The sequence below is a fragment of the Armigeres subalbatus genome, chromosome 3 (assembly GCF_024139115.2).
Source record: "Armigeres subalbatus isolate Guangzhou_Male chromosome 3, GZ_Asu_2, whole genome shotgun sequence".
Taxonomy (NCBI): Eukaryota; Metazoa; Arthropoda; class Insecta; order Diptera; family Culicidae; genus Armigeres; species Armigeres subalbatus.
The window spans coordinates 342,332,900-342,354,098 of record NC_085141.1 but is presented as its reverse complement, the minus strand read 5'-3'; the positions used below and the strand labels follow the sequence as shown (position 1 = coordinate 342,354,098).

Sequence of the window (21,199 nt, the reverse complement as noted above, 5' to 3'; positions counted from 1 at the left end):
CTCACCTTGCGAAGTTCGTAATTGTAAATAGAGATTAGACTGACACTGTTTGATTAAGACACCAATTCTCTATGATTGGTTGTAGCTACATTAAGATAGATATGATAGGATAGTCATTCAATTGATAAAGCCTAAATCAAATGCCACAACTGTCATGAAATGTAAAGTAGCTTGCAAACATACACATTGATTATAAACACTCATATTCAAGACTACTGGAACTGAAGAGCTAAAAGTTAAATCACTCAAAATGTTAAAAAAAAATTGTCAAAAAGAACAGAAGATAAATAAAGAAGGGTGTTACTGTACTACTAGCTTATTTGTTGCCACAAATGGACTATAGATGTGCAGTAGCGAAACATATTCATCAACAAGTAATTTGAGTGTAAGAATAAATCATCAAACACGTTGATAACAAGAATCGAGGAAATTGGTGCTTTTTTACTTTCAAGATGAGATGACACTGCTAAAATAAGACAGAAAATGGAACAATGAAAAAAATCGGAAATTCAAAGGATTGTGTGATATTTGAACAAACAAATGGAACAATTGAATTTTCTTTGATTCGTAGGCAAATAATCAACCACTCCCGAGCTGCCTCACTTGTGCCCCGGATCGTCGGCTGGTGCTCGGTGGTCGGTAGGCTCCTGTCACCGTAATCGCCATCGCCAGACAGTGGGCGGAACTCCGTTTAAGCCCGCCTACTGTGATGACACCGAATTACTGGGCGGAACGACCAGACCATCATCACCGGCCGCTCTTTCCGGGGCACCGGTAACTGTGTAGCTGGGAGTGCCGATCGTGTTGCCTTCGTATTTTTATTTTTCTTAACTTCTTGTTTGCATTGTGACAATGTTACAGGTACAAAAAGTAAGAAAACTAAAACAAAAAAATAATAAAATGTACAAATAACGCTTACTTATTTACAGAGGTTTTCTTCTAGATGTTTTTGTTTCAAAGGTGTCACCACCGCCTTATTCGTTGGTGTTGGTTTGCGGGTGGTGGCCCTCGTTTTATCTTATTTTTGTTTAATGTTTTTGCATTGCTTTTTGTTTAGATGTTCTTATTTGTATGGCAGCTAATCATCGTTTTCCTCACACATTTTTCATTTGCTTGCTTATCACTAACCTAGGATTTGTTTTCTTTACAAGATTTTTTTGGTCGCCAATCGTTTGATTGGCGGAGTTTTTGATTTGATTCTTTGCGTCTTGAAAGCTCTAATCGAGCCTTCAGAGGTACTTCATAATAAAAGCAGTTCGCTTAGACTAAGCACATTGAAAAGCGTGATAAACATTCGTGTTTTGTTTTAATACGTTCGTGGTTACATTTTGAAATCGTTTTTCCAGTGTTCGATGCCAGTGGTCAAGATTTTGTTTGGTTTTTTTATGGAGAATATCCGATGCTTGCTCACAGAAGGAGCTGGTAAAGATCGATAGTTTGAAAATACTGGCCAATTTCCACCCTGTTGGGTGGCAGGATAGGGAATAGGGTTGAGGTGGAAAGAGTGAGAATAATTCACTAAGCACATAACTAACTAAGAGTTTAAATTCATTCCTAACTGGTGTGGATTACCTGTCATGAGGCTCGGACTTTCTTGTTACCTTAGTATCCCTGGAATCCTCCCTGTTGGCTGTTTGGGTAGCCTCCGGCACCGGCACCAGTGTCTTCGTAGGAGATGGTTGGGCGGTATCCGTTCTGGTCGGCTTCGTAGTTTACAACTTGCTTACGGCCGTCGGGAAGGAGGACGAAGTAGCGGCCGGTGGTGCGGTCTCCATCGCGAGATTCCATGTGCCCGAAGTCGTTGCCGGACTGGAAGTCCTGAACGTGGTACTCGAAACTGTACTTGGCGGGTTCGGCGTTAGCGTTGGCATCAGCATAGTTGTACCCGCCGGCACCACCGGCTCCGTTACCGGACGGCGCTCCGTATTGGGTGGATGGGGCAGATGGATAGTTGTACCCGTTTGAGTTTGCGTTATAGTTGTAACCGTTATTCCCATTCCCGCCCTGCTGGTAGTTGCTGTACGGGGATGGTGGTTCGGCGGCGACCAGAGCGGCCAGCGAGACGACGGCGACTGCGACGAAGAACTGCGGTTTTTTGAAGCAAAATTAGCGATCACAATTTTAACTTGCAAAATCGAATGATGGTCGTTATCAATGTGGAAGCAAACGAGAATTCGAACAAACGGTTTGAAATGTGAAATAATACTGAAGGTGAGTCGAGTTATTTCAACGACGAAGCCCAACCGGTTTATTTACGTCATTGTTGAATCGGAAGGTAATTTTCCGAAGCATGAACGATGCCTTAACAGGCCATGGTAAACTTCAGCTGTCTTCACCATTTCAATGCTGAGTTGTGTGGGAAAAATCGTGTACGAACTAGAACCCTGGTAGAAAAGAACGAAGATTGCGGAATAAAAGGCTCACGATAGCGATCTTGTGAATATTTACGAAAAAACGCAAAATCACTCATTCGTTGGAAAGTGACTCATCAAAGCGTGTGTTTGAGTGCGCGCACGATGAATTGTTGGTGCTGGATCTGCGGGGGTTGTCAAGAAAACAGCCGGTACGAAAAACAGGCGCTGCATGCGGCGCCTAATTATATTGGACGGACTGCCCATCACTGCGCAGCGTACCGCATCGCGAGTGATTGTTATTGTTGTCATTCGTTGCCACCGCCACCAGCACCGGCACCATGGCTGAAGCAGTCATGTCGATGCCGGGTGTACCAATAATGAAGAGCAAGTGCGCGAATATTAAAAGCAACGATGCTTCTTCATTTCCGAGTGGACTCGCGCATGCTTGATGCAGCAGGTGTCATGATAATTATGTGATTTTCTGCTTGCTCGTAGACCCCTTTGGTATCGGATGATCTCTCTCGAGCAGACTGGCGAGATTTAACCCCGCAGAGTGAAAGACGGATGATGGCATTGTTATTTTGCAGAAGGCCGCTGGAGAGAGCGAGGTGATCGTTCGCTGTACGGATTCTACGGGTTGGGGGATTGCATTTTTATGAACGTTTTCAATGCTAAGGAGAGCAATTTGTTAACGATAATATTTTTGTTGTCGTATGATTTAAGCTAGACAATTGCGATTGCTTTGTGGCTTTGGTCACGTCGGTTGATCATGAGCACAGCTGGAGGCGGCTTTGTTGGTTTATGGAACGTAAGCAGTACGAGTGAATGGTGAGAAGAAGTTTTCAATAAAATTACAAATTGAGACGTTCACTTAGTGTTATACATCAATTATTGTTAATGAATGTAATCCATCGCTAAATTTATCAAACTTAAAAGCTTTGACTGAATAAATTATTTAGATGCGTTAAACAGGATATTCATTAGGTAGTAGTTTTTTTTAAGAAATAAAAAGTCTAGTAAAGAGAATGCAAGAAATAAAAAAATTATCATTATCTATGCATATTCTTTTAGAACAACTGTTCATCTTCCGCAATGGCATTCTAACTGGAGCTTGGCATGCTTTTCAACTATTGGCATTTTCTCATTTATTAATTGAAAGCTTTTATGTATGTCTGAATACATGTAAATATCTTGTGTATGAGTATAGATGTATCTTTTGTGGCAAGTACAATGGATACACAATTTCGAGCATGTCTCCCACCTGCAAAAATCCTAGACTGCACATGGAATCGAACTTGCCATCTCCGGATTGGCAATCACTGAAGACCTTGTAAGAGCAATCATATCGACGGTTTCGTGAAATACTGGCACAACTCAAACCTTTCGTTTTTGACATATTGATGGCATAGTACGGAAAATGGTGGAAAGAATGTTTCACTTGACAAAGACCCAGGTCAATATTCTCAAAAAATCAATTTTTTTCAAGATTTGTTGATTTTTCAAAAAGTTTATATAAATCTATAAATTTGTAGATTTTTTCAAATTTTCTCGCTGAAACACACAAAACTAATCTATTTGCATCAGAACATGCAGAAAGACCCGCGAAATTCGAAAAAAAAATCACAAAGGTATATTAGTTTTATTTTTTGAGTCAAAAATTTAAAACGTCGTTTCTGAAAATTTGCACATTTTGAGTTGTGCTTGTACCTATTGTTCGAAACCGTCGATATGTGTCTACCACCATCATCAATTGGATGGGGCATCAAAATCCGTACACTTAAGCACATCACTATATGAAAAAGTTTCTAGAAAATAGGAATCGAATGCAAATGAAACGTTTATCGTTTATACAGGAGCTCAAAGGCCTCTACTTTTGAAGTATGTATTTCGCATTTACACATTAGAAACCACGAAAAACATGATGAAATTAAGAATTAAATCAACATCTTCAGATTCGGAATCCGTCCACCATGGAAGGATTTCGAATCAAAGGATCAAAATCCGTACAGCTATTTTTTAACCAAATATTAAGATTGAAGCAGATTGATTAACTAAACTACCACTACAAATAGTTAAATACGCAACTTGAAAAGCGATCCTCTTGATTTGTATTCCTAGCTTTATGAATCGTAATTTGCAATTAAAACAAAGTTACTTTTGGTGTAATTATGTTCTACACGCAAACAAATGGCGCAAGAAATTCCACATTTGGTGTGTGGTGATTTGTTTTTGATTTGTGTTGTTTTAATTTCAAAGCCTACTTTCCCTCTCAATGACGTAGAAGCTCACTGTCAAGTATATGAATAGGATAAGATAAATTATTTGTAAATTAATTACCTCAAATCTCCTCAAATCTCCTCCAATTTATTGATTTCTCGTGAGGTGGACGAATTTCGGTCCCTCACGGTATTTGGGATAAATCAATTTCTCCTTTTAAAAACTTGATGAAATCTATTCGATTACATTAGAATAAGCGATTGTCGTGTATGTCACTTTGCCAGATGGTCACCTAAAGAATTTCTCTATAAATGATTTATTTACTCCAGGCAAGAAGATCGCTCAATCGTGAGCTACAGAACAGTGCACTGTTCTGCAGTGTTCAGATGTGCCTGGCTCAGAAGCCTTTTTAATAAAGATAAAAATATATCAATGGTTAATATAACTACAAAAAGAGTCAAAAAGAGTCAAATACAGGAGATGTAATATTCTGATGTAGAGATGCTTCTTGTGGTACGGTGTTGCTTCAATTTACGGAATCAAGACGATCATCAGTATGTTTCAGGCAGGGATTCATTTGCAGCTCAAATGGCAATTCTTGCAGTTCAGAAGAAGAACTCATGCAAAAGACTGATCCAAAACATAGTTAAAGAACAGAATGGTTCGGAATATCCATGTTGAATGAGTTGACATGTTGCATGTGATGCAAAATGCTAGCAATGGAACGACATTTGGGCGTTGGATGATTATTGAATCAGTTGCGCCCAAAAACGCGAAACATTCGATAACTTGGCTGACCAGATGATTTCGGCAGAAAAACGGGACAAACGCACTTGCAAAACGGGACATGATAAAAAACCTTGTAACAAAATTCAAGAGCTGTGGGAATTTTAAAATGTACGGGCCTAATTTTCATTTTCGGTGTAAATAGTTGGAGAAAAGTTTCAGAGTTAATTTTTCACCATCATAACCTTCAATTAAGTACTTGAACTACCATTCTTAGTATTGAATTAGTAGTGGGGAAATACTGAACTACAAATATTTCACAATTCCAAGGGGCGCGGACAATATTTCCAAAAAAATGTGGGATTTGAAATGTTATTTTAATCCACTCTTGAATATGCATAATGGTCTAAGAATTTTTCAAGAGGGGGTGGGCGTAGCGCTCGTTTTCTTAGCTCAAATTTCCTCCAAAATGCATGGGTAACAAAAACCCGTGACACGTTTTCCAAACTGTGAATCAGCCTTTAACGCCAGTGTGGGCATTAGACAGATAAAAAATAATTTAAGAAAATATAAGAATTTAAGAAAATATATAAAAATAATAAATAGGGAGTGAGTGCTAGTAATGGACCCCTTAACGACTAAATTTTACTTCAGTCGCTTCGCTAGAGCGATCCTCTTGAAAAACTGTTGTTCTGTTGCACCAGATGACAAGCCACAGGTACCAGCATCGAGTTTCGTACAAAAACTAGTCAAAACATTCATTTTTACCAATAAAAAACGGATTTTAAAATATTGTAGCTAGCATGCCTATTATGGCCACCCCCGGGTCCATAATACGCAACGTCGAGTTTGTTTATATACGTATTATGGTCCCCCCATTTGATTTACATGTTCCATTCCCACATGTTCCTTTTGCCTATAATGGACCCCCCTTGTGTGCTAGTAATGGACCCTTTAGCATATTTACGTTAACAAATTAGTTAATATAACTGAATTTCTGTTTTCCTGTCCATAACAAATGTATGGAACTGCTGTCCTGTTACATGAAGCAACTTCACCCGACGGAAGCTTGCAGAAAATTGTCGATTCCAGCGTTTAATTTGAGATTTTGTTCAGGGGGTCCATTATACGCACGGGGTCCACTACTAGCACTCACTCCCTAAATGTAAAAAATAAGATAAAAATGTCAAGGGACAAATGCGAAAAGAGTAATAGGGTGGGATTAGTGGTTTCCCGTGCCAAAACCCTTTTCCATGAATACAAGTGAGAGAAAATCTGCGGATAATAATAACAAGAATCTCAACAAGGAAAGAAAATCAATAAGAAGTAATTTTAATTTTTTAAATGAATATACTTGGCGCATGTGAATAAATATCAAATCTAATCAATTCCCAGTCCTTTTTGTTCGAAATATGGAACACATATGGAAGCTCCTGGTCTGTAAACTAGCCTTAAAGTAATTGAGGACCGAAATCCAACCAAATTTTCTCTCGGTTTGAAACAGCCTTAAGCTCGATTTTGTTCAGCTGATTTATAAATTATATATATAAAAATGAAATGGTCTATGTTCGTATCCGCATAACTCGAAAACGGCTGGATGCATTTTCTTCATTACTTCAGCAGATATGTTCATTATCGTTTCCGACGGGTTTATATGATATTTCGCTATTTCGATATTTTCGTAAATCGTGAAATACTAAGATTAAGATTTGTATGGAAATTTCGCATGGGCATTTACGCCTACTATGCAGGACAACGTCTGCCGGGTCGACTAGTTGTCGTCGCTTTTTTTTACAGTGGATGAATTCGAAATATTCAGAAAGACTTTGTTTCGAAAAGAATCAAACGAATTTTAATATGTGGTAAAGCAGATTTGAAGAAATACAATTTACCTACTTCGCAAGATTTAAAAAGAAAATGAAAATGAACTTGAAAGTGAACAAATTGAGGATTTTTCAGATTAGGGTATCCAATCATGGTTTGAACCAAATGGCGGGTTTCAGATGAGCCGTCAAAATAAAGTTGATTTATTTCATTAAAGGGACATGTTAGAACTGCGATTTCTAGTTTGTATGGAAGCTTAGTTCATTATCTTTCTAAAAACATCCTGGGTGCACATATTTATGCATAGTTTCATTGAAAAAACCTAATAATTACACAACTTGACTCGTACCATGGTTTGAACTACTGCAACAACCAGCAGCTCCTAAATATAATACTAATCGCATGCATGAAACGCCGAGGAAATCTGTAGAAAAGCAAATTTGTTTTACTATTCATCTTCTCGCATTCGATTAGTAACTCGAAACGTGTGAAAATCGTTTAAATTATCGAAATGAAAATTGCGATTTTTTCATATTGGAAATGCAAACAAAATGCTCCAACTAGGCGCATGCAGCACTCCTAGCGGACAGCAGCAGAACATGGCTGCATTTACAAGTTCAAACCATGGTACGAATTTAGTTCAAATCATGATCAATTTTTAACTTGTATAAATGTTACTATTTTAACTATTTAAAATTGTTTATCAATTGTATCATGACGTCAATCGATTACAGATAAAAATAGCGTTCTTTTGATATATTGATCTCACTCCTGTGTCATAAATTGCGTCATTTACGAGCTTTTTGAAATTATGCCACTGGTGGGGGGATTTGGCGCAAATTCAGGACGTTTTTAAATCGCTTTATTTTATTACTGTTTTTACTGTTTTACATACTGTTTTAGGTTCATTTCCTGCCAATGAGATGGCAATTTCTACTGATTTCAAAATGGTTCAAACCATGATACGCTTTTCACTAGTTCAAACCATGATTGGATACCCTACGACGGGACAGCACAATAAGGTCTATCTATAACGAGACTGTCCCGTTAAATACGGTGCGTATGGTCAGCTTATCGATAATGGAATTTCAACTGGATGATTGTGATTTGCTGCAACCTGTACTGGGTGTTAGGTCGCCATTATTTTATTTGGATGTGTTTGGAGTTTTTCAAAACACAAATGTGTTGTAGATAAATGTGCGACGAAATCAAATTATGTTGAACGAAGAAGATTCCGTCATGGACGTGTGAGAGATCACAACGCATTTCTGGTCTTGACAGAGAATGTGGCGCTGCAAACCGTTGCGTTGGCACTCTACTCTGAAGGAACTCAAATTCGACCGCCTAATGCAAATGGTCGACCAAACCCTGGTCTAACTTAAAGCGAGCGCTGCCATTACAAGGAATAGCAACTAGGTGATCTACAACCAATCCAAGTTCATAGTTACAGGCACGATTAAACATCGGATTAATTTATCTAATCGGTCCTTATACATGGACCGAATGGAATTAGTAGCTAGTGTTGAAAAAATATGATTCCGATGCAGCGGACAAAGCGATGAAAAGCTGATGGACGCTCTCGGTTTTGCTATGATTGATGTCGTAACTTACTCTATTTTTGATTTTTTTTGTGAAAAATTCCTGTTAAAAGAATAAATATTTAAAAATATTATCACATGATTTCCAACATGAAAGTGTATCATTTTTCACTCAAAAATGAAATAAAAAACTTTATTTTTTTCTGGTTTTAAATAAGCTTATCATTCGGTTTTCCTAAGAAAATCGTTTCGTACTGGTATGTCGTTCTTACTGTTATTGCTTGTCATCCACCTGCAAACCCATCGAATGATCATCATCCAGAAAGTAGATGACAATCGTAACGGGCGAAACCATTTCAATTTGCAACCGTTTTCAAGCGACTGTTTTGTGTCAGTGTACCTCACTCTCTGTAGACAAAGAGATGCGGAATATTGTCGGCGTAGCACCAAATTAGAATTCGGAAGTCGGGACTTCAGAACCAAATTTTCTGCCGAAGTTGTATTTGTCAAATTAATTGATGGGTTGCTTAGCGCACCTTTAGGCGAATCCAGCGCACTACTTCCGAAGTTGGGTAAGTTACCTGTATCTGGAGAAAAATCCAACTTCGGTATAAAAAGCGTACTAGCTTTGTTCCGGATAGACAATATGCATCACAAAGTTCGATCATGCATTGCACTGCAATCATTTGACATGCAGTTAGAAAATACGGGAAAAATAAAGTTTCGCGTTCGGTTGGCTTTTTTTTCGGCACAAATCTGTCAAGATTTAAATATTTCTAGTACGCCTTCCAGCATGATAGTGTGACCAACCGCTTGGTTGCTGATGGTGCTAAATAGAACGCAATACGAATTAGACATATTATGATAAAAATGCTCAAACAATCAACTAAATATTGTAATATCGTCTCTCACGAAAATTTTACTCAATTTTTGAAAAAAGTAAATCTATTCAATTTTTGAGTATTTTTTTGTACTGAAAGTGATTAAAATTTACATGAGAAAAAAAAGAGGACAGTAAAATTTTACTCAGTCAGTGAGTAGAAAAAACGGGTGTGCTGTATTTCTTAACTGTCCTAACAAGGTCTTGCATACAAAGACTAGATCGCAGTTTGAATGAGCTTGAGCATGATGACCGTACATTTCGTAGTTGCTACTCCGTGATTGACCAGAGCAATCGCAATTGCACAAGGAACCAATGGATGAAAGCATGGGATTTGCTCTCCAACCTCAATGTGCACAGTCCGAGAAGCTCTAATACTCTGAATGGTCGATAACGGCGCTGGCCACGTCCTATCGGTCCTATATCGGTCGATTGGGGATGGGACGGAATTGATGATGTAATCACTCGCCCACTGCAAGCCGAGAACACCTCTGCACTCGCCACGAGTTTCTGCGGAATTTTATTGGAATCTGGGGGTTGGGTTCTGTGGCAAAGGTTCATCATGGTTAACGGGTTGCTAATATGATAGGGTGAAGGTGTGGCATATTCTAATTGGATGCCGAAACAAGCTTTTTCGCCATTTCGAAATTTAACAGTTACCTGCTAGAACTAATCAAGTTGTAGGCATAGGGATAGAAGATGGAAACGGTATGAAAGCGCATTTCTAGCTCTACCGATTACCAGCACATAAGAAATATATGAAAAGATACAAAGTAGGAGGAATGGAACGGGCCTGGGATTGAACCCACGATCTTCTGCATATGATGAAGAAGTGGTAGCCATATGATCTTTAAGCCCGTTGCAAAGACTAGATCGCAGTTTGAATTTTTTTTAACTGAATAGGTCTTTACTCAGGCAAGTTGTTATTAAATTATGAGTGAATAACGCTTTTGAATTACCATACTTGAAATTCTCATAGACCACTTTACAACTGAACTCATAATATCCCCTTTCAATAAGGTAGCACGAATTTACTCAAAGTAGCTCTGATTTGCTCAGGAAGTTTGTCAACATAAATCGGGAGCTAATTTATTGGAACTGCTAAAACTTGCTATGAATTTGAGCGATATTAATTCGACCTCAAGTAGATTTGGTTTGACCGTTTGACCAAATGAACACTGACTTTTATTACAAAATTAAGAATATTGTAGAATTTTATTTTACAGATGTAATGCGAGTAATGGCGTCGATATTTTTAAACGTTAATTTCTTCTTCTAGGCATCGCCTAGCAAAATATAGCTAGACAAGATTTTATCTGAAAAAAAAAACTTCCTTGTTGAACTAACTTTAAAATTAGCAAACCATTCTGAAACAGTGCAGTAGTTTGTGCAACTAGTTTCGAAAAGATGCACTAGCACGAGTTGTACGGCAAGCCTCGTTGAATCAATACTACGAGGGCTGAAGAAAATAAGTTTTGCATCGAGTTGCAGACACTGTTTTTTTTTTGCAATGACAATGACAATTGACTTCAATATAATAAATCTGAACCAAAATGGTTCATTTTGATTTACTTCATATGATCATTCTTGCAAATAAATCAAGTTGCTGTTATCGTTATTCATTGTAGTACGTGGTTTTCCATTATAGCACCCAAATTAGTGTTGAAATGGATTTTATGCAACTCATTTGGGTTGCATAATGGTCATTAAACCACCCATTTCATTGAAATGGAAAAGTAGGCCGTTTCTCCACTTCTATATGAACTGTATATGAAACCATGTATTATGATTCAGAATTGCAAAAAGCATCAAAAATCTTTTTAATAAGAGTAACTTAACTTCATTCTTTATATTCTCAGCTCTCAGCACTTAGCTAAGAAAGATCTCAACCGTTTCAGAATGCGTTGAACTGTTTGTTATAGTCCATTTACATGTTTTGGTCGTTTCTGACCTTTTAATTTATTATAACTCATAGACTCCACGAAAAAAATCAGAAGGTTGGTGGACAATACACAAACGATCGTATGTTAGACGTTGAACAAAGTGCCGTTCTGGATGGCTTCTACTTGGTTATGGTCCAATCCAAACGATGCTAATTGTCGCCCATATTGATGATCGTGAAGCGTAAGAATCAAGAACTTCTATTGGTCTTCACGCTTATTCTAATTTTCAAAAGTTGAACGTTATTTATCATTAGTTTCAAACGATTCAGAAATTTTCTGAAGAGCTTCCGAGTCGTTAGAAAAATTCTTTAAAATATGGGTAGACACCTTTACGTGGTGTGGTGTAGAGGAAATGCTAACCGATATCTGCTCATGTCTATCAAATGACGTGTTTGATACAAGAGCAAATGGGACCATTTCGTAGATGCTAGTCTCATTTGTCAAATATAAATTAAAAAAAAGCGTTAGTAGTTGATAAATCGCTGAGCTGAAAATTGTAATTTTCTAAAATGGAAATGTTCTTCGTTTAGGACAGTGCAACATTTTTCGAAAGATACGTTCTTATGAAAATTTTGAACGGCAGAACTGTTTGGTTTTTGATAATAGAAAAATGTAAAATATCATATAAAATCAGTAAAATCGGTGAATATCTCGAGTTGAGCGTGTTTTGTTGCTTATTGATAGAATGAATTAATGTTATGGTATTCTTCCCATCTTATTCTTCTTTTTCTTCTTTTTCTATGTAAAAAAATAAAAGAATAATAAAAAATAATTCCTGCCTGTCTGACCCTTATTGACTCTGAAACTACTGAACCGATCGGAGTAAAAACTTTTATGCAGGGTTTTTGGGACCGAGGAAGGTTCTTGAGGTGAAACTGTCCAGAATCCTTATAATTTTCACCTCAAATCAGAGATACAAATTTCAACAAAAAAGCGACGAATACCACTCATCTTTTTATTTTAGATTTGCTGCGTCGCAGCAAGCGTGGAATAAAAAGATGCCAGCTGCACGTTGCTTCATTATAGAAAGTAGTGCCCTTGAAAACACGAGGCGGAATAAAATTGGACTCCGAAAAGTTCTTCCTTAAGATGGTTAGAGATCCCTCCCAGCTTTAGAAAGGGGACATTTTTTGTAGAATTGTGAAGACAAGATATGCTTCTGGTGGTTCTGGCACAGCAAAGCACGACGGGCAGAAGCTAGGTTTTAGATAAATGAATATTTTTAAGCTTTCAGATAAGGGAGCGTCCACAAATTACGTAACGCTTCGAGGGGGGGGGGGGGGGATGACCGAAGTGTGACGATCCATACAATTTTTTTAGATGTTTCATACTAAAAGTGTGACATAGGGGAAAGGGGGGGTTAAAAATGCCCAATTTTTGCGTGACGTAATTAATGGATCTTTCCTAAGGCCCTGTTCGAAATATATGAAAATTTTTAATTTTATTTATGATTTATTGAAGTTGGGTGATCTCGTTGGCATTACATCTAAATCATGAATATTGCTATCTGGAACTTTAAAAATGAAAATCGACATAATTAAATGATTGAGCAAAATGTATCAATTGAAATATATTAATAATAGAAGATTATGCTCAAATAAGAATGTTTATGACTAATGCACCCAACCAACGGATGGCATGTTTAATACAGTTCTGCATATTAACCTTAACAAAGTTGGAATATTTTAATTCAGCCATTGTATTGAGATCTCATAATTTTGTATACAGTATCTGTATAAAAAGCTTAAATTTCTTGTATTAAAACCTTGCAGAATTGTATGTCAAGATTTTACACAATAATTGTTAGATTGGTTTTTGGGTGTGGTTTTGTATTAATGTTGTTTTATCTTCAAACAACATCCCCAGCTTATATGCAGAAGATATTTTTTCTTTAGCCAGGTTATTTCTGTTTAACTATTCAATGAACAATATGGACTGATGGACTAATATATTATTAGCAGTTAGTTGATTATATTAAAAGAAAGTATAGCCAAGAGTGATCAAAATGGTTTGATCTGGTGTAATATTTAATCGATACCGAAATAAGAAAAACGGGTCTTTTTCGTGTAAGATGAGATATTGAAAACAAAATTAGATCAATTGATCTCATTTAAACTGTCAAACAGGTGATGACTACTTGAATCAGTCCGCAAATTAAAGAGTTGCGCACACGATGTTCAAATTTGATAACATTCGTACAGCATGATTCAACACCACTTGAACTTTCTTGATTTTTTTTCCAAAAACAATCCCCATTTCGCACAAGCTAACGATACCACTTGCATTTGTTATCCCAATTTACTTCCACATTTTCCAACTTGAGAACAGTCTTTATAGAAACACTTGTTTTGTTCAGGTTTTATCCGTTACCTTCATGATTGCTTTTTGATTGCGGTTCACTCGGTAGAACACTGGAAACAGGATTTCACTAGGATCGATTGGTCGTTGTTGTTGACGCGGTGAGGAAAACTGCTTCGACGGATGATGATTACTGGGTCAATCTGGAACGAAACGCCAAGAACACAAAGTTTCACATTTTAATTCGCTGTCACACACTGATCTTCACCGTGTCTTTTGCTTTTCAAAAATTCTTCAAACTGCCAAATTTCCCACAACGTCCCATCACTCACTTTAGAAGAAAACAGCTCTAGGCTTAGAAGGAAGCTGGTTGTTTGTACTCTAAAGGATGGTTGATTCGTGTATGATTCGATACAATCATGCCAGCCGTATTTATACAAACATTATTTCGAAGGGGGAATCTGCCTTCACGCGGCTTCGCGCGGTGGGCCTGCTTAGGGTCCGAAGCTAGAAGCTCGAGGCTTAGACTTTCGAGCTCTAGGAGAACGGCCCAACGAGCAAAACATCAACCAAAAAAAAAAGCTCTCGCATACACACTCACGTTACATCAACGCGAAAGCGATCTTCGCGTTAGTCACGGTAGACTCTATGCTGCCGATCACCACCTGAAGAAGCTCTGCAGATTCCACGCCGAGGAGACCCCTCCGAGTGGGTGGTGGGTGGCTTCTTCTTAGCGAGCGACTTGCACGTGAGCGATCCGTCCGTTGAAAGTGAGAGTGAACCACGCGGACGGCGGCGGTGCGCGTGATCGCAACCGCGAGAGGAGAGTCTCGCTGCCAAATTAGCCGGTAAGCCCGCGTCAGCGAGGTCCAAAGCGAGACGAGACAAACATGAGCTATAAAAAATAGTCCAGATTTTAGGCAGACGGATCTTTCGTGGTCGGTCGGGTTATGTCGATGATGATGATCGTCATGCTGCGAAGAAGATCTCTCTCGCGTGGCATCACCATCATCGACCGATGTTTAGGTTTGCTGCTGGGGTTCGTGTTTCGCCGGAAAGCTATACGACGCGAGAGCAGATGAGACAGATCGTGCCCATGCGGTGGAATCGCAACGATCGTGATGAGGGCGCTTCTTGAACGAGAGCGAAAGCTATGCTGGCTGAGAATAGTGGATCTTCGGATGGCATGGCATCGGATGGCGACGAGTGAAGTCGCTGAACCAACATATGTGTGATGATGATTAGATGACCCTGGTGGCGGTCGTCGTGGGTGATTGTGGCAAACAGAGGTCACAAGGATTAGCAGAGCGGCGGAATCGAGAGCGGAAAATGAAAGGAATTTGCGCATCGAAGCACCGTCGTCCAAGATGGGTCGTTAATTAAATTTAGTGCACAAGTTTAGCGCTACGCGATTAGTTTGAAGACTCTATCCATTTGAAATGGATTGCAGTTGAGCGGAGCATTTGAGAAACATCATTTAAGTAATTATATGTTGGCAGTGAGATGTTATTGTGAATTATGAATACTTAAAAGGTAGTAAACTTTTCAACATGAAGAGATTTACTTATTTATTAGGTTCAATTTGAATAATTCTGTTCCTTCCTTTCGAATGTTCACTGCTCATCAGAGATAAGATTATGAATCGTTATGGGTTATCACAAATTATTAATTTGTTATGGGGATTGTGTTAATGGATATGGTTATTTGATTCGAAATAATTATGCGTCCAGATTTTTGTGTAGCATTATTAGAGTGATTTTTCAGTTAAGTACAAAGTTCATCACTTTATGCGTTCAGATAAAAAGTAACTTTTTGCAATATATCTCCTCAGAATTTTAAATTAATTCGTGCATTTCAGTTTTCACTCAGCTGTCTGATTCTATACAGAAAATGTAAATAATAAATGTATTAGTCCTGTTATACAAGTATTTCTGGGAATAAGCACGCATGATATTTTGAGAGTACATTTGCTGTGGGTCTAAAGTTAATAGTTAACTGGTCCCACAACAAATGTGATTTTTCTATACAATTTCGATATACTTCAACTTTATGTCAATTCAAAGATAGGCTCCGGTACTACATGTTTTTAAGTGAATTTAAGGTGGTGTTCGGAATTTGAATCAAAGTTGAGGTTTGCAGAAATCGCTCTCAATAGATAACGAACAACGATAAAAAAGGCGAAGCATAACAAGCCATGATAACAAATTTATCAAACTTGTAGTTAAAATGCATCATCAGAACCAGTGCTTTGGAGCTTTTTAAAAGACATTTATCATGAGCTATAGCTTTTCGAATCAGTTTTTTTTTGTCACGATAAAGTTGTGAAAAAAGTCTTTCGCGGTATACTACATATCGTATATGTATACAGAGATAATAAGTGAGAGAATTTTTCATTCTCTTTTGAAATCAATCCCTGATCAAAGTGTTCGGAGCTTAAGACAATTCTTACAATGCGTTTTCGGCATTTGGTACAATGGTTGGCAGAATAAACTACAATCAATAAAATGAGATTGTTAAGCGCCTTTTGCTACTCGATTTGAGCAATTGATCCATTAAAATATTTTAATTCTTGTGCCATAAAGACCTTCGTAGTAAAAAATGTGCTCAAGTGTTCGGAACGGTACACGTTACGTTTTTTTTTTACATTGACGTATCATTATGTTTATCTTTTTTGAATTGATATCGCTTAGCACCCACCGTATGCTGACAATCGAAAACGGCCTATGATTAACCTGATTTCGCCGCCTCCAATAATGCCGTTCCCAGGGCCTTCTTCCAGCCTTGCCTTACGTATCGGTACACATGAAGACCACCACTTTAAAATCATGAATCGACCACGTTCTAGATGGCACTTCTCCGCTGTCGATAATCAACGGGACCTATCGTGGAGAAGGACGTAGCGAGGGTTGATGCGCTACAGTAAGGGACCCGGAAAAACGTAGAACGCTATAGACGGAAATGGAGACAGCAGATCCGCTTTTTTCAGGAGAAAAATAGCCACATGGATGAAGTGAAGTGCGAGGAGATGGAATAACTTTGCCGTTATCAACAAACAGGCAAGTTCTACCAGAAGCTTAAGGCATCACGCAAAAGCGAACGTGAGGTGATCGAAATGTGGAACCATCACTTGGTAAATGGCCGTGTAAGGAATCTGTGTGCGGTGTAGACATCTGTGAAACACGTCACCACGTCACTATTGCATCCTGGAAATCCTCAGCTACTAATGAACGTCGTCAACGAGAGCGTAGTAAACTTTAACCCCTTCAGCAACGGTGAATGTTCATCGACAACCTCAATGCCAGGTGCTTTTTCGGATAATCCAGTGGACCAGCAATATCAAAACAACTGAAAATGATTTACAAAACGTTCAGTTTGAAATCTCAGCGGCTGAAAAAAATCGCAGATATTTGCTACAGTATGTGCGAACGGTGGAAAGTTTGGATCTCCCGTGCAGTCTTTGGAGTATGATGATCTCTCACGCAAGTTCGACTACCTAAAAGGTCTTCCTCTCGACAGCTACTCAACAGCTGCACCTCGTATCCTAATAGGCGTTGATAATGCTAAGCTGACATTGAAAAAACGAGAGCCGGTTGCAGCAAAGACAAGGCTTGGGTGGACCATTCATGGTAAATCAAAAGGATTTCCTGTCTCGCTGAATCATCATCTTCTACACATAGGTAGCCGTTCATCCGATCAACAACTACATGATACCGTGAAGGATTTTTTCTCCACCTAAAGTGTTGGTGTGGCTCTTATACCAGAGGTTGAAGCTGAGGAGGATTGAAGATCGCGGTGGATTCTGGAGAAGACAGACAGATCCGTACAGTGTCTGGCCAATTCAAAACTGGTTTGTCGTGGAAGTTTGACTGCGTTGAATTTCCAGATAATAGATAACAAAATACCAAAACAATGGAAGACATCAGTTCAAATTCCAATTCCAAAAAAGAAAGGATAAAAAATACCAACAGATTTTAGACGTATAACTTTAAGTATTTTAGGTGCAAAATATATGCTAAATGGCTTGTAACAAGACTGAAAAAATATGCAGGAGATCCAGGATTCCACCAAGCAGCTTTACACAAAACAGATCAACTGATGATCAAATATTTTTGCGAGAAGATGTATGGAAGAAAATTGGAATAGTGGCAATAATATTATTTTAATGTCAGTGGATTTAAAAACCCAGATTAATCCACCTAGCGGTGATGGCGCCTTTCTCGCGCAAAAGGTAATAAATGTTGCCTTTACGCTTACACCTCGATGATGTACAAGAAAGGTAAAACAGTTACACCGTCTAATGTTATGATAGAAAATTTACACTAGTAGACGACAGATGGCGCTGCCAAAAGTTTCTCGAATTTCCTATGTTCGAATTTTAACTTTCGGACAATTTCATAGTACTATGAAACTGAACGAAGAGCATACTTACGCATAAATGCGTGCAACACGAGCATCTTTATAGTACGATGAAACTCTTAATGGGAAGCAGTGATGGGAAATGTCAAAAAAATGTCATGGGGTTGCTATTACTAATTTGCTAATAACTTTTTTCAAAAGTTGTTTACAATTCGGATTTTTGTATTAACATGTAATGCTTAAAGGATCCTACAACTTTGCCAAACAGGCCATTGTTCTAAATATACAGTGTGAGGCATGATAACGAATTTAAAAAAATGTCACGGAATGTCATGACATTAATGTCATTTGACACTAATTCGGCTCTCATGCCGCCGATTTCAGATTTAGAGCAATGACCTATTAGAAAAAGTTTTAGTATCCTTTGAGTGCTTTATGTTTATATAAAACATACGATTGTAAATTACTTGTGAAAAAAGTTATTAACAAATTAGTCCCATGACATCGATCTGACATTTCCCGTCACTGATGGGAAGCCACGGATAAAATATTCGTAGATGCAAGGCATTTTTCATAACACATTATTGTTCTATGTGACTATGTCTCATCACTATTTTAATATTATCTATTTTTTGCAATTTGCAATTATTATGAAATTCAATAGTGATCAACAGCGTTTTAGTCTCTGTCGGATGCAACTTGTTGCAAGAAAATCGGTTAAGAGTTTCTAAGTGAAAATTTGGCTAATGTTTTTATGGCATTTTGTGCACACACACACACACACACACACACACACACACACACGGACAGACAGACATTTGTTCAGCTAATCGAGCTGAGTCGAATGGTATATAACACTATGGGTCTCCGGGACTTCTATCAAAAGTTCGATTTTGGAGTGAAATGATAGCCTTTCGGTACAACTTAGTTGTACGAGAAAGGCAAAAACATTCGACTTTGTTGATCTACCATCAGTGGAACATATATTGAGTGCAGATTTGTTCGTGTTTTGCATTGAACGTTGAACGATCGGAGATCGCGTCCAAACGTATTTTCTTTAGGTCTGTCTCATTTGGAGAATTAAACTTAAAAGTGACAGTTCGAAAATTAGCAAAGGTGCTGCCCAGCAATTCCAATAAGACATCGATGCAAAATGATTCGATATCTGTCAAAAGTAATCTTGCTCTGCGAGCAGGGTTATTTGATAATTATTGAAATGTCACTTTTAAGTTTAATTTCAGTTTAATTCTCCAAATGAGACAGACCCTTAGGCTTTGGTCCGATTCGTGAATTAAAATCAAATTAAACTTAAAAATTACAGTTCAATAATTTTCAAATAACCCTGCCCACGGAGCAAGATTACTTTCGACAGATATTGAATCATTTTTTATAGATGTTTTGTTGATCTTGCTGGGTAGCACCAGCCATTCTTATGATTCTCATGTTTTCCGAACTGTCACTTTTAAGTTTAATTTGATTTTAATTCTCGAATCGGACCAAAGCCTTAGTAAGCAGAACGACCGGCCGGTCAACGAAAATTTTGTTGTGCACTGTGCGGTAAGCAGAACGATCGGCCGGCAACCGAAATTTTATTCTGCTTCGTGCGTGTGAGTGAATCTATATATATAAAACAAAGTTGGCATTTGTACGACCGCGCATCACTCAAAAATAGACAGCCAAATCTTCGCTAATTTATATTCGTTTTCTTCTTCTTTTTACGAGGAAAAATGTTATGATGAAATTGGAATGCTTTGAAAATCAAAACTGAATCTTTTCGATGAAATGGTTTTTCGTACAATTTGCATGGAATTGTAAAATTTTGATCATCCATATGATCATCATCATAACAAAGAATGTACCGTGCTGTGCCCTTTTTCCGTTCACCTAAGACAATGAGCTATGTCTTCTTCTTCTTCATCATCTTCTTCTTATTGGCATTACATCCCTACACTGGGGCAGAGCCGCCTCGCAGCTTAATGTTCATTGAGCACTTCCACAGTTATTAAAACTGCGAGGTTTCTAAGCCAGGTTACCATTTTTGCATTCGTATATCATGAGGCTAATACGATAATACTTTTATGCCCAGGGAAGTCGAGACAATTTCCAATCAAAAAATTGCCTAGACCGGCACCGGGAATCGAACCCAGGTCTTGCTTTGTAGCCGCGCGTCTTACCGCACGACTAAGGAGGGCCCCTAAAAACTCTAAAAAAATAGCCGTTAAGTATTTTAAGCTGCAATTTCGCTACATAGTGTCATTTTCTATATACAACTGAAAAAATAATGTTGGGATGCATTCATAGACTTAGGTTCCAATAGTGAAAACAAACTTGAGCAAGTCTGTGGTCCTAATTCCAATCATCTGAAATGGCATTATTCCTAATTCCGTTCTTTCGTGTTCCTTATTCCAATCACCCGAAATACATTTGATTTCTTGGAGATGTTAATATCAGACATAATTTTTCTCACAAATTCATCTTTTCATTCATTATTAGGTATTGCAAAAAAAAAACCTAAAATGTTATTTTCTTCCAAATTTAAAATACAATGAATGATATTTCCATAGTACAGCTAAGTTGGTTGCTTTTTGATTTGTTTCACTTACCATTCGAGTTCAACATGAACATTAATGCTAGCTGCCCAGTAACATGAGGTACCACAGATAAGGACAGATACGATTCACTATCAAAGTTTCCCACTTTATCCTCAACGTAATTTTTACATTTAATTCAATTTTTACCGTAATTAAGGCCTTTATTTTTGACCTGAATCTTCCAAAACAATGTCTCTGTTTGTTTGGAATTGTTCATATCGCTGTTTCATTCAAATTTATTATTTGTTCAGTATTCTTTAAAACACCTTTATCTACAAAGTATTCACGGATTTCGGTAAAACATAATCTTATTTGTCGCTTAACTTTTCAAAAGAACGATTGTTGATTTCAAATTAATTCATGAAAAAATGTTACTTAGGTCCTTTTGAAAAGTTAAGCGAGATTTGTAGCTCAGAGACGACAGTATTTTGTAGTGGACTCGAAATTCGCCAAGAAATATCCGGATAAAGTT

At 37.9% G+C, this 21,199-nt stretch overlaps 1 protein-coding gene across 1 annotated transcript; it reads right to left on the bottom strand.

The window, feature by feature from the left end:
- Window positions 1-549: 549 nt before the first annotated feature.
- Window positions 550-14,268, bottom strand: LOC134225870 (pro-resilin). The gene is made up of 3 exons (XM_062706290.1): window positions 14,113-14,268; window positions 13,853-13,983; window positions 550-2,085 (listed from the first exon to the last, which is right to left on the bottom strand). Exons 2-3 carry the CDS (start codon window positions 13,856-13,858, stop codon window positions 1,603-1,605), a joined length of 489 nt encoding a protein of 162 aa, XP_062562274.1. The 5' UTR covers window positions 13,859-13,983; window positions 14,113-14,268; the 3' UTR covers window positions 550-1,602.
- Window positions 14,269-21,199: the final 6,931 nt, after the last annotated feature.